This window comes from Semicossyphus pulcher, unplaced genomic scaffold (assembly GCF_022749685.1).
Source record: "Semicossyphus pulcher isolate SPU_LCO1_2020_fin unplaced genomic scaffold, fSemPul1.0.p SCAF_1, whole genome shotgun sequence".
NCBI classification, from domain to species: domain Eukaryota; kingdom Metazoa; phylum Chordata; class Actinopteri; order Labriformes; family Labridae; genus Semicossyphus; species Semicossyphus pulcher.
In genome coordinates this window covers 1,158,658-1,172,559 of record NW_027211603.1, presented here as the reverse complement: position 1 = coordinate 1,172,559, position 13,902 = coordinate 1,158,658, and the positions used below count along the sequence as shown (strand labels likewise).

The 13,902-nt window shown below is 41.9% G+C and overlaps 1 protein-coding gene across 3 annotated transcripts in view; it reads right to left on the bottom strand.

Annotated features, from left to right (window-relative positions):
- Positions 1 to 4,834, bottom strand: part of LOC138612532 (serine/threonine-protein kinase BRSK2-like) — a 140,164-nt gene extending 135,330 nt beyond the window's left edge. For all 3 annotated transcript variants that reach the window (XM_069685886.1, XM_069686044.1, XM_069685965.1), the window contains exon 1: positions 4,391 to 4,834. In XM_069685886.1, the coding sequence (XP_069541987.1) occupies positions 4,391 to 4,484 (94 nt within the window). In that variant the 5' untranslated portion in view covers positions 4,485 to 4,834. The remainder of the gene's footprint in view (positions 1 to 4,390) is intronic.
- Positions 4,835 to 13,902: the final 9,068 nt, after the last annotated feature.

The window sequence follows — 13,902 nt, the reverse complement described above, 5'->3', positions numbered from 1 at the left end:
CAGCATTTGAGCTTCCCACCCTTAGCGTGAAACAGCGGAAAATGGCCGCCGTGTAAATATGATGAATAGGTCTTAAGGTCGTAATTTAGAATAATAAAAAAGACAAAATTATACCAGAACAGTCCTTTAATAGGCTCAACGAGACGTGTCACAGAATCTTTAGAAATTGTGTAACACAACATCGCGGTGTAAGCAGACACTGACCTTCAATTAAAGCTTTTTAGAGTTGAATATACAATTTGCATATCAATAGACTGGTAAGTGTCCAACATCCAGAGGATAAGAACTATTAGTCCACTCCCTCAGAGATCCAGTGTTTATGCACACACACACACACACACACACACACACACACACACACACACACACACACACACACACACACAGCAGCAGTACAGAGCGTGGGCTTGCCCTGTACTTGTGGAGGAGGTTTAATGATATACGGGCTTCCCTGTCTGCCATTCGATTCAAACCCTCAACAAGCAGAGTATCACTCTTCTTCAGCTTGCACTACAACTGCCTCAACGTCAACACACACACCAACAAAACACAGGTCTGCACAGGATTTCTACTTCTATACATGCATTTACACTTAGCCGCCTGCACAAGGTCCACAGAGGCTCACTGAGTCAGTCAGAGAAGAGGCTGCTGGCACAGACCACCTGAGCTCCACCTGCCTGCATCCGACTCTAACAAAGCTGAAGCCAAGCGACCTGCAAACCTTACTGAATGCAAGAATGCAAACATGCTTTTTAATTGGCTTCTTTGTGTCTTTGTATTATTTTCATTGATTGAGCTTCAATAAATTATTATTTCTGTAATTGTTTAATTTGCTGCTTATTTTTAGGATTAATCGATTTATCTTTTAGTCTAAAAAACATCAGAAAGTTGTGAAAAACTCTCGTCACAATTTCCCTGAGCCCAAAGTCACGTCTTCAAATCTTTTGTCGGACCAACAGTTCAGAACTCAAGATTTTTCATTAACAAAAGACCAAAAGAAGCTATTCCTCACCTCCACACGCTCTCATTCCCCTTCTTTATCATGGCCCCATTTGTTGTCTCATACAGAAGTACAAGGCACTGTGTGTTTAGTGTCTTTTTTAATGAGTCTGTTTTCTTGTTTTCTATCAGTGCTCAGGACAGTTTAAGGGGAACCCTTTAGCATCTATTGTAACCCCTTTAGTGGCTGTTTGCTTCCTTTGAACACGTTTGATGTGGTTAGGTTTAGGCAAAAAGAACTACCTGGTTACGTTTAGGAAAAGCCACTCTATGTTTAAAAGTAATAACACACAGTCTCCGAAAGCCACCCAAAGCGGCTTCTACGTCACCTCCGTCGCTCAGGTTAGACCTCTGAATTAGGCCACAATTATTTTGTGTATGAATTAAATTGCAGTACTTTCTTATAGGTATAAGTACCAACAGTTATTTTAGCCCACCTAAGGGACTGGAAATCCAGACAGCCCCAAGAGCAGGAACTGATGTGATGGATACAGCTGAGGAGGGATCCCTGTTCGTGCTGAACTGAGGGAAGCAGTGGAACAGAACTAGACTGTGGTTGTTTATAGGAGAGAGATGTGCATGTATAAAATGGACCTTCACTCCCCCTCGGATTCTAAAATTAATCCTGATGGAGAGCAAATTAAATGATCTCAGTGTCTTTGTGCGAGTTAAATGCAAACTACTGCATCTTTACTCCGTCTGCTAAATAGAAGTACTGTGTAATTAATACAGCAGCTGTTACAATCCATCGCTACCAACCAGCTAATTGGTTGGTTATGAATTATTCACCCACCGAGGGACCGGAGCAGCGTATAGCTTCTTCTACCTGCTGGAACTGGAGGGAGACACCTTGATCATTTCTGGCTGCACGTGTCCACAGATGGTGGGGGAGCAGAGAACAGAGGACCTGGCCTGAGACATCCATCCATACGGAATACACCACTATAACTGCACCAAATACAGGCACTGTGGATTTACAGCGAGGCTAACAGGCATCAACGTCCCTCATGGTCAAATAAATATAGGAACTTTTACAGGAAACTTTAAAGGATCTCTAAGAGCTGTTTTCTTCTATAGAGATGGATTGTTTACAGATTTAGGAGAGGCAGAATGTGAAGCTTGGCGCTGGAATGACAACAGACCATTTTTATGTGGATAGCAAAAATATGATGTCGCAAAGATCCTCAGAAGACTGCGCTCTTAAAGAATTAGCCTGATCCTTATTATAATGCATAACAAGGTATCATTCAGCGCTGTTGAAATGTATTAGCACTCCCCAAAAACCAACTGGTTTCAGGTAAATTATCAAGCTAGGATAAAAAACAACAGTGTGCTGCTAGTGAAGAGTGTAGCCTTAAGCCGTTTCCCCACTGGTCAAAACACCCGCTAACACCGGCGTTTTTGCTTTGTGGGAAAGGTTACAATCAGCATTCAGGCCCGGGTCACATGACCCTACAGTAGACCCAGGTAATTATCTCCTCGGCTCCAATCGACATTGATGGGAACACAAAACCTGGGTTGGCACGCTAATCTCCGCCCCCTTTCCAGCTCGATGCTATACTCCGTCTGTAACTTCTCCGACTCCTCGTCATCTCAGCTACAAATTCAACCCGTGTCTGCCTAAGCAGCGCTCGGACATCATTCCAAATTCGTTGTCGGCGAGTTTGATAAACAGACTGAATGTGTAATAGAGACAACAAAGACCTAACCACCGTAACATCTTCACTGGTTACTAACCCTGTCTCCGGCGCATTTGTGACGTCAGACGGTGACGCAGCAGGAAAGAGACCGACAGGAGGATACTTCACTGGCAATGGGATCAGAGACAATCGGCATTTATTAGCAGGTCTTCCTGGGTCTGAAAAACCTGCGGCAACGCGCTAAATTTGGTGAGGAAAGTCCAACGTCGGTTTCAGTCCAACAATGATATAGTTTTCCACCAATGATATATTAGTCTAGGTGTTGGAATTAGTATCAAGAAGGAAAAAAAAGTAGCGGAACATTTATTTAATATATTTTCTATTATTTCTAGTGCGAACCAGCTGTGATGCTCTGCTACATGTGCTGCAGACAGTGCTGAGAGAATGGTTAACTAGGCAAAGATCCATCTTACACTCGCACATTACTAAACAAATCTATGTCGATATCCATATATCTGTGATATGCAAGTATCGGCACGTAATACTGTATATGGCAATCGTTTTTTTGCTCTGGCTCTAAGTATTGTCTTACTGTTTTTGGTTCATGCTCTCCTCTCTCATAGCGTCTTCTTTCCAGCTCTTTACACTACCTGCAGACAAAGATGGTGAATAGCTAGTGAAATGATGCAGCATGCAGCCATTTAAGAGCCAGATATTCCATCAATAGGTGGTGGAGACCAAAACAGAGCCAAAAGGAAGAGTACATGTTGGACTGAGCTGCTAAAAGTGGAAATAAACAAATTATTTCTTATTAAAACTTAGCTTGCTGTGTTGACCATCATCTAACACCCTGGCATGGTTTTTCATACCATTCATATGCAGAATTCATACGTACAGTGCACCTCAAAGTACAAGCCAATGCAGAACAACAGCAGCTCAATCTGCAGCCTCCACAGTGAGCATTAAGTAAATTCAGACGCTCTAAAACAGTCCCATGAACTGAACAGAGTTCTCCAAAATTACTCCTGAAATACTGAAATGTGACACTTGGGTTGGTTTTATTTTGAAAAGCTGGCAGTAAAACCGTGAGATGAGTTGTTTTCCATACATGAACTGATACTGAGTCATACAGTACAGCAGGGCCTGTCAGTATCAGCCAGCCTGCCATCTTAACACATCAGGAGAGGGTCCAACATGAGCTCAGCAGAATGCACCATTTAAACAGATATGCAGAAAGATGTGATGTTACACCTGCAGTGTGTGTGTGTGTGTGTGTGTGTGTGTGTGTGTGTGTGTGTGTGTGTGTGTGTAGGGACCGGACAGTGCAGCATCACAGCTCTGCCTCTTCTGCAGAGCGGCCCATGTGACAGATGGAAGCTATAACGGAATTAGAGACGAGAAAAATCACAAGGGCCCATTATCACCGAGCCCTCTCTGCCTGACAACAAGGATTAAAGGCGCACTAACACCACCACCACCATCATCATCGTCGTCATCTTTATCAACGTCATCTTCACCACCATCATCCTCATGATTAAAGCAGCCTCTCTCGGTGCGTTCTGTAAAGCGCATCCATCACAAACACCTGCACTTTATCACGCATTTCTCCCGCATCGGCACGTTCAGAACATGCAGCGCCGATGCAAAAACTGCAACCCAACATGATGTCAGCGGGGCACGCGCGGGGCCGGCGCGGTGATGCTGCGGGGACTCCTGACAGCATCATCCGCATCTGGAGGTCTTTCACTAACCTGTCTGTCCTTTGCCCAACGTCTTCTCCAGGCGGTACGGTCCCACATAGTTGGCGTAATGCCCGCTGTTGGCGTCCTTGCCCGACGATGACATTTTTTGGTGTGAAGTGACTCACAGGGAGTGATTTTTTTTTTTCTTGCGGAGGTCCGTGCTGGACGCGTTTCTGGGAGCAAAAAGCGCAAATCCTCGGCGCAGTGGAGTTCGCCTCGATCGGCGTTCCTGTCCTTTTGGGCTGCTGGTCTCTGCAATATTCGCCTCCCCGTGCTTGCGGGCTTCTGTGTGTGTGTGTGTACGTGTGTGCGCGCGTAAGTCTCCAGGTCCGTTGCTCGCAGTCCTCGCGCTGGTTCCGTCCTCGTGCGGCTCAGATTGCGGGTTTGAACCTGGGTGTCATGATGTTGGTGCCGGAGGAGCGGTGCGCTGCAGCCCCGTTGGGTGTGATCTGATGATGGGACAGCATCTACTGCTGCTGCCAGCCGCTCCAGCAGCCTGCGTCAGCACGCGGCCGATGTGAACGCGCACTTCCGGTTGTCCCTTTCAAAGTAAAAGCTATACACCTCACAGACGGGGCTGACGCACTGCTTCTTTACTAAATGTCATGTAAAGTCAAGTAAAAGGTGAACATTTAAAAGTATCTATCTATCCATCTATCTATCTATCTATCTATCTATCTATCTATCTATCTATCTATCTATCTATCAAAAGAACAAGTTACTCAAATTTGTGGACAGATAGATTGCAAATAGATAGATTGATACGTTGGCTGGTAAATCACATAAACAAGTAATCAATGTTGCACTTTAATTTCCCAACAGATCCTGAAAGATTCAGTCTACATGGAACAAACTGCAGCAGTTCTCTGAAAAAGATGCAGGTGTGCACATGCTGGTGTGTCTTTACTTTAACTGCAGTTACAAACAATAGAATGGAAAATCAAACCATGACAAACTGAACGTTCATTTTATTATGTCTTATTTCCTAATTAAATTATTTTGAGCTCTGATTTGCTGTTATTGCTGCTCATGGACAGTATTTTCTGTTAATCAGTTAATTCTGGTTTTACTTTGAAGGTCAATTCGCCTGTCTTCCGCTGCTATTCCGGCTTGACGCAGCTGCTTTAATTAGGGAACACGCATGCGCATACAGCTTGCATCGCAGAGTTGGTGTTTGAATTCGGGCCGAGGTGACGGTGGGAGATGAGAGGCTGCCACTGTTCAAACTGCTCTTTTAAAGGCTAAAAATAGCTCGAATAGAGTTCGAAATAAAACTTATCAAAGGCCACAGAGAGACAAAAATCTCCCAGAATGCACTGGGGAGATATCTCTTTTTCAAATTAAAAGAAAAAAAGGTTAAATGTTGACCTTTCAATGTACGTTTCCAGTTTCAATTTACAAATATCTTCTCATTTATTCAAATTAGCCAGACTCGCAATCATTAATTAAAGATGAAGATGATCAGTCACGGTGTGTGGTAGGTCTGTCTGTCTGTGTGTGTGTGTGTGTGTGTGTGTGTGTGTGTGCGCGCGCGTGGGTGTGTGTTACAAGGTGGAAGTGGGTGGGGGGGTAAACATGTTCCTCGCTCAGACACTTTCACCTGATTAAACCAGCGGTTGGTGACAACGACCATCTCTCTGTCTCATCACTCCTTCACAACAAAAGCCTTTTGACCCAGCACGCTCAGCAGCAGATGGGCTCCCCCAATGCCTCCCACCCTCCCCCTCCTCCTTCTGCGTCCCCCTTCCTTATCTACCCCCCCTCGCTCAGCCACCCACCCCCCTTCAAATCCATGTCCTTAACAAAGACAGGGGGGCCTCCATTTTACCACATTAAGACTTGCTCGCCACGGGACAGCTTCCCCTAAATTACTTCCTGTTAATTAATGAAACCCCCCCACCCAGCTAACCCCACCCTCTATCAGTGACACAGGTGGAGGTTGTGACCCCCGTCCACAGATCAATGATGATTTCCCTCTTAGATTCATGCGACATCTGATCCCCTGGTGGCTGTAATGTTGTTTGACAGCTGCAGATGGCACCGCGGCTGTAAAACTGCACCGTCCTGATCACCTTGATGTGGAATAATCGTCCATAATCAGCTGCGTCTCTGAGGACAGGAAGCAGGACGGAAGTCTGTGCCTAAATGTTCCTTTAGCTGAGTGAGCTATGGTGTACCAGGACTGCAATGCTTTGTAAAGTCATAACCTCTAAAAATGATTTATGAGTCTAATATGAACTTAAAAAACTGCTTCTTCATATGCATCATAGATTAAAGTTGTGACTTTGGGGTTTTAAAGGGTTGGTGAGGATGCAACACAACAAAAAGCCCTTAACAAATCAGCATCTCTGCATCCAATGCAATTTGGCTTCAGGGCCAAATATTAAACTGACCCAGCGAGCAGGGAACGTTCCAATAACATTGGCTAACATTACCTACAAGTTCTTAAAACGTTTAAACTTTAAGACAAAACGTTTGAACTGCAACATTCTGAAGATATTTTCAGGATGTTATTGAGGCCTGGGATGTCAGAACGCCTTTTATAAAACACCAGAGACAGTCAACTGGTGGTGTAGTCGGGCTGTATTTTTCTACTTCAAGAAGGCATTTGACACCGTCAATCATAGAGTTCTCATGTCAAAGCTATCTAGCTTCAACTTTTCATCACATACACTTTGATGGATAGAATCATATTTATTAAACTGATCTCAGTATGTCAGAGTACAGAATCATTAATCAGCTGCGCTATGTCAGTCCACGTGTGTCCCACAAGGATCCTATCTGGGACCATTGCTATTTTCTTTATCTATCAATGATATGCTATCTGTATGTCCGAACACCAACAACCAAATGTATGCAGATGAAACTGTAATCTATGTGCATGGTAGCAAATAGAAACAAGTTGCTAATGAACTTACATTTCAGCAAAACAATCACTGAAAGGCAGAAAAGTGGCTCTGGAATCGAGTGGAGAAATGTTGAGACTTTTTGTACTTGTCATTTAAACCCCAAAATATGTTAGAAACAAAATATAGCGAGTGAAAAAAGTGAAAAAAATGCAAGAAACCCCTTAATAGTAATAAATACTATATTCAAAATTAGTCATTATTTTAGTAAATATTACACAACACTTGGGACTCTATAGACAAAACTTAAGGCTTAATTAGCAACATCAGAAAACAGTCAATATGTCACACTGCAAGTGGCAACATCAATTTAACCACGACCACCATCCCCCCTTAACATTAAACAAAGTTGTCTTGTGGCTAAACAAAACCTAAAAGGAAAAGTTTTTCAGCTTGTAATAGATGAGTGTTTGCTTTTCTTGGAGCAAATTGGACAAGTTTATTGAGATAGCTAACTGCCAGCAGCCTGCTAACTTAGCTTAGTTAGGCTAATTGTAGGAGCTATGTGCTTTATGCCAATGTTGATTATCATTTGTTTATGTTGCACTCCTTTTATGATTTAAATCACTTCCAGTAGTTGGCACCTGGTTGTGGGTTCATCTTTATTTACCTGTTCAGTGGTGTGGCGGGATTCAGACAAAGAGGGTGAGTAGGTCGACCGTCACGTCACGTCTCGTCACGTCTTTGCTTTTATGTATTAGAATCTGTTGTTAAACTCGACTTACCGGTATGTTGTGTTTTTTGTGTATGGACATATCACAGTGAAGAGAACACTTTATCTCTTAGCCACTCTTTTAAAACAATAGTCACCATACTAACTGACAGTGAATATATAAATATATATATATATATTTACACACTATATATTTTTCATGTTTGTGACATATTCTACAGATATGGACTTTGAAACTGTAGTGTAAGGTAGAATATTGCTGCTCTTATGTTAACATGACCAGCCACATATTATTTCATCGACTCTTTTGGAGGAGAACCAGGAGTGGCTTGCAGATAAACGGGCCTCCTGTTGTCTGGATGTTCAGCGCTGCAGCAGCTCATGCAGACTGTGTGGCTCTCAACTGTTAACATGAAAGCCAATAAGTTCTGCGACGTACACACACTGCGCATGGCTGGGCAGCAGAGCAAAAAATATGATCAATTATGATTAAAAGTACAAAGTTGACCTTTGTAATCGACATAAACTTTATAACTGTTCTGTATTGAGATCTTTTTTATCAGCCAGCCTTCAGTGGCAGATCAGAAAACACTCTCTCTCTTTCTCTTCATCTCTTCTCTTTCTGTCTCGACTCTTCCGCCTCTCTCAACAACCGACATAATGAGCTGTGTCTGAGGAAGCCATTAGCACCAGAGACAAACACACTACATCTGTGTCTAACACACAAAAACAACATGTACACACATTAAGCCATGAGTGTTGTAGAATTAGCTTGGGATGAGGCTGTATATTTTCCCTTTTTTCTGTACCTATGTGAATGTTTGTGTGTGTGTGTGTGTGTGTGTGTGTGTGTGTGTGTGTGTGTGTGTGTGTGTGTGTGTGCAGATGTGTGTACTTAAAGTGGTGACGCACATTTCTGTAGCAGCAGAAGAGATATAAATATTGTACCAGAGAATGCGCCCTTCACTTTTCAAGACATGTGTGGTAGAAGAAGCTTAGCCTGCAGTCTGTTTCTGCATCAGTCATCTCTATTGAGGCTGTGTTGCCAATGAAGCAGGATACTGCAGACACACACACTTCAATGCACACACACAAACACAAAGACACACACTCATTTCAGTCACATATTTCAAGCGAAAAAAGCCAAATGACACAACATCTCTTCTGAATCACTGAGATGAACACAGACTGGAGATTTTGCATTTATAAGAAAGAAATCTAAAGAAATGTCCTTTAAATGTATCATCACAGTGGCGCTCTCAGTCGATTTGAATTTATTTTCCATCAGAGGGAAACTGATGAGGCTCCATGTTTCAGCTGGAAGCCTCATCAGTGTTCAAATGGAGTCGACTCTTTTCACTCGGTCTGTTTTGGCCCGAGCTCGACATGTGCAGAGGTGTTTCTAATCATCTCTCAGCAGCTCGTTTACAACAAATTACATCTCGTCTGACATGGTATTTTCACTAATTATATTTCAATTCAGATTCATTGTAGGGTATAAATTTCTTTATCAGGTTTTCCCTGTGTTTGCATGTGCCCAGAAGTGGGAAATAACAAAGTATGAATACTGCTTTACGGTTTTCAGGTGTCTGCACCGTACTTGACGTAGGGCTGGGTTTAAAAAAATGATTTTTACGATTCAAATCGATTCTCATTTGAATGACCCAATATCAATGAATAAATCCCAAGCTCTATCTTTTAAAAAATTGTAAAAACGTGTCTGATCACTCATGTTTCTGAGCGCTCCTGAACGCAGCACGTCTCAGCGCATCCCCCCCGAAACACGAGACATGTCCGGACTTGTGATCGCAGACGGACTCTTTTTATCGTGTGTGCATCCATGAATATGTAAGTTAGTTTTGCTCTGATGTTTATGTTACTCTCTGTCAGCGTCGGCTTTGGCTGCGAGTGTATTTTTGGCACGTTGTTATACAGTATGTCTTTCCCTATAACTCTTGTGTGGTTTTGTTCTTCGCGCTGAGATCTCGTGGCCAAATCTTGTACAAGTTGAATCCCAGTTTATTGAATTTATTTATTTAATCAAAACCACGAGCCAGATGTTCAGACTGAAAATCTGAAACTGGGAAAAAGTTCCTAAGCTGTCTAATTCATAAAATGGTTAATACCGTGTTGACTGCTGCGTGTTTGTCATGCTCAATAAAACGTACATGATGTAACTTATTTGGGGTCAATTCTGATTGTAAACATTACAAATGTTGCACCATAATAATGCACCAGGTTAGAGGTGCATTGATATTGTAACTATTTATATTTTAAAAACAGCCACGTTACTTTAGTTCAGGGGTCTCCAACAGGCAGCTTGCGAGCTACCAGCAGCTCGTGGCCTGGATTTTAGTAGCTCGCTAAGAGGCTCACAGCCTCTGTACAAAAAATCCAATGACAATAAATGCACCTTGAAAGCCTCTTCCCACTTCAACTCAATGAAATACACAATGTCCCACCCCCTCCAATACAAAATAATAGGATAGGCCTGTCAGCTGTCAATAAAAAACGGTGATGTTCCTGGCAAGTTTGTCAACGTCTGAACCGAACCAATCACAGCAATGTTGCAGCAACCTCCATCCACAGGTCGAGTCAGTTACGCTGTACACTGGTTGAGCTAAAGGGAAGGTGGCCACGCCAAGAAAAAGCAGAAAGGCTATTTCCACGGGGAGTGGAAAAGTTTTTATTCATGAATGTGAAGGACAAGTGTGTGTGCCTCGTCTGTGGTACTAACGCTTCAGTCGACAAAAGACTCAACATGTGGCGCCACCAGCAGTTACAGCGAGGAATGCAAGTAGCTCTTGGCTGCTTTCAGTTTTTCAAAGTAGCTCTCAGATGAAAAAAGTTTGAAGAACCCCTGCTGTAGCTTTAATGCATTTAAGGGGAATTCTTATTCGTACTTTGCATCATTGCATGTTGCCTTCCAAACATCAAGACTGATAGCAACCAAAATATATGAACAATATCACACAGAAAAGACGATTCCTTGGTGTCTTCATCAGTGTATATCACACAGGAGAGACGTCACATCGAGAAAAGGAGGTAAAAGATGTGTGAGCTTCAGTTAGCTTAGCACAGAAACAGCCGCTAGAAACGCCCTTCACGTCTGACTTTATACTGTGAGGATGTTTCACAGCCTGGACGCTGCACTGTTACTGCAGGACACAAGTTCAATCAGTACTTCTCTTTTACTTTTTACAAAGAATCTTTATTATTCTACCTGAGTAAACAACTTTTACATCTCCTCAGTTTGATTCATGTGAGTTTTAGAACCAGACTGAAGAAAAACAAATATATATTTTTGCATTTGCAAGCGTCAAAAATCTTCCTCCTGATTCATTTTTTCTTAAACCTCTTCAGAAATCACAATAAAAGCAAATTAAAACAGTTTCTTGACTGAAATATTGCTGATTTGCCATAAATACTATTTGTTCAATTATGTTTTTAGTGTTTTATTTTACATCAGTCGCTCACAAAGACTGAGACTCACATGCGCTTCAATTGTAACATCAGACAGCTTCCACTTGGTTTATTCTCCACAACCTGTTATGTCGGCCGTGAGGTTTCGAACAAACTCCAATTTGCAAAGAGTGTCAGATATGGAGTTCGTTTGAAAGCTCTCGGCCACTGCAGTTTTCCTTTACGCGTTTTAAGACAGCAGACACAAGTAGGACACTTGTCCTAAAAATGACACATACTGTGTGGCGGCTGTGGCTCAGTGGTAGAGTCGGTCGTCTTTCAATTGGAAGGTCAGAAGTTCAATCCCCAGCTCCCTCAGGCTACATGTCGAAGTGTCCTTGGGCAAGACACTGAACCCCAAATTGCTCCAAGTGGCATAGCGATAGCCAATGGGTATGAATGTGATAACTGATTGACCGTTGGGCATTTTACGTGGCAGTGTGTGCTGAATGTGATATGTAGTGTAAAAGCAGCTTTGAGTGGTCGCAAAGACTAGAAAAGCGCACTTTAAGTACAGTCCATTTACAGTATGTTAGTAAAAAAACTGCGAGTGATAGTCTTAAAAAACAAGTGTTACAATTCCTCAATTTACTTTAATACCAATTAGCTTGATTTAGAATTCTCTGTAATCTAGTCTTTGTTCCAAACTTTTATTGGGGAAAATCCCACTCTCCTCTACCTGCCTCATCACTTCCTGAATGGGCGGAGCCTCAGAGCTAATAAAGGGAGCCAGCTCACCTGAACAATGGAGCTGGCTGGCTGCATGGTAAGGCCTCATCACCTGAAGTTTGTACTGTGTGTTTGATATGAAAGTTTCCTTTGTTTAAAATGTATTAGAAGTATCTTCAGCAGTTTATGCTTTATTTCTATTGTTTTAGCACCTCTGGTAGTAATGTATTTCCTTATTGCTAGATTTATACTGTAATAGTCATAAATATGAATGACTTATGTTATAATAATTATTATTATGGTTTTGGAATTATGTCAAGTAAAATATCCTTTGTTACTCTTTCCTTTATCAGATAAACCAGTTAATCAACAAAACATTGGACTGGAACTCGTGCCTTTTGCTCATCTGTTCTGACTGACAATCCATTGAGTTGGTTCAATCCCTGAAACCAGTCTATCCTCGAAGAAACAGAGTTCATTCAAATCAAATAATTTTATTTATGTTTCCGGGAGGAAAAAAGTCAAAACAGAGAAAATATCAGAAAAGAGTGTTACACTTTAAACAATTCCCTTCAATAATACTTTCACACAGTCCTGTACAATCTCTTCCCCAAATACCTGTAATCATGTGACCAAATGTGGGCTATCTCAGCCGATCACTGTCTCATTCTGTGTTGGTTCATGTTGCTGTTGTTTGGTTGTTCATTCAGTGGTTTGGTAGAAATAAAGAACAACTGAAACAAACAGAAACACAGTCTGTTGTTGTAATCGCTGCTTGCTACACTGCAGCTTAACAATCGCTCTTCCACAGACAAATTGGTGGTAATTAAGTGGGGGATGCAGTGAGACGCATGCAGCTCTGTGGTTATTATAAAACTGCTAATTTAGAGTGTTCTTCTGTAAACCCATTTAGATTACAGCTCTGCAATTAAATTGGCAAAAGACTGTAATTACTAACACCACTCACAATGTGCAGCCTCACATACCAGCTAGTTTTCCTGGTTATCTGTCAGAGCCAGTCTGGACTGCTTCTCATTAAACTCAGATCTCTGAGGTTGTAATAAAAGTATCAAAGTTTAGTGTAAGATTAAAGCTGCTGGCATGTCGAGGAAAATCACACGACTTTTCACAACTCTTTTTCTTTGGATGGCAACGCCTGCCTCTTTGGTGTATGTTCATTACATTCACAGTTATTTTATGTTAGATTCTGCCATCTAGTGGACATTTTGTAGAACAGCATTCATATCAAGCTCAGTGACTCATGCAGCTGCTGGGAACTCCCTCTGATACATCTGGTAGACAGAGGGATGAACTATATACCAGATGATTATCAAATTTCTGTGTAGGTTAGTGAGAAACGACTACCTTTTCGACGTGCTGCATTGTTAACAGAAAAAGAACCTGTTTTTCTTGTAATTTACTTTAATTAACAGGTCTTACCTTTGCCCAAATTTCAACATCATGATGCAGATTAGCAACAAGTCAACATGAAGCTTTGTCAGGTCTGCCCTCCAGAGGAGAAGAAAACTACTTTCAAATGACAAGTTTGTTGAACGGAGTGTTCTGGTTTCCGTTTGTTGTTCGCATGTAGTCCGAGTATTATTTACCAATCACGTATCAGCAAAAAGTATGTCATCAATATATGGAGGTCAATGTAAGTTTGGGCAGCTTAATTCCTGGTCCTAAACGCCTTATTTTCTTAACAACATATGCTAAAACTGTTTTTCCGTTTACTCTGAAGGGCGTTGGCCATGACACTGAACTCACAGAAGCAAAAGCAACAGTAAAAGTAAAAGTAACAGTAAAAGATT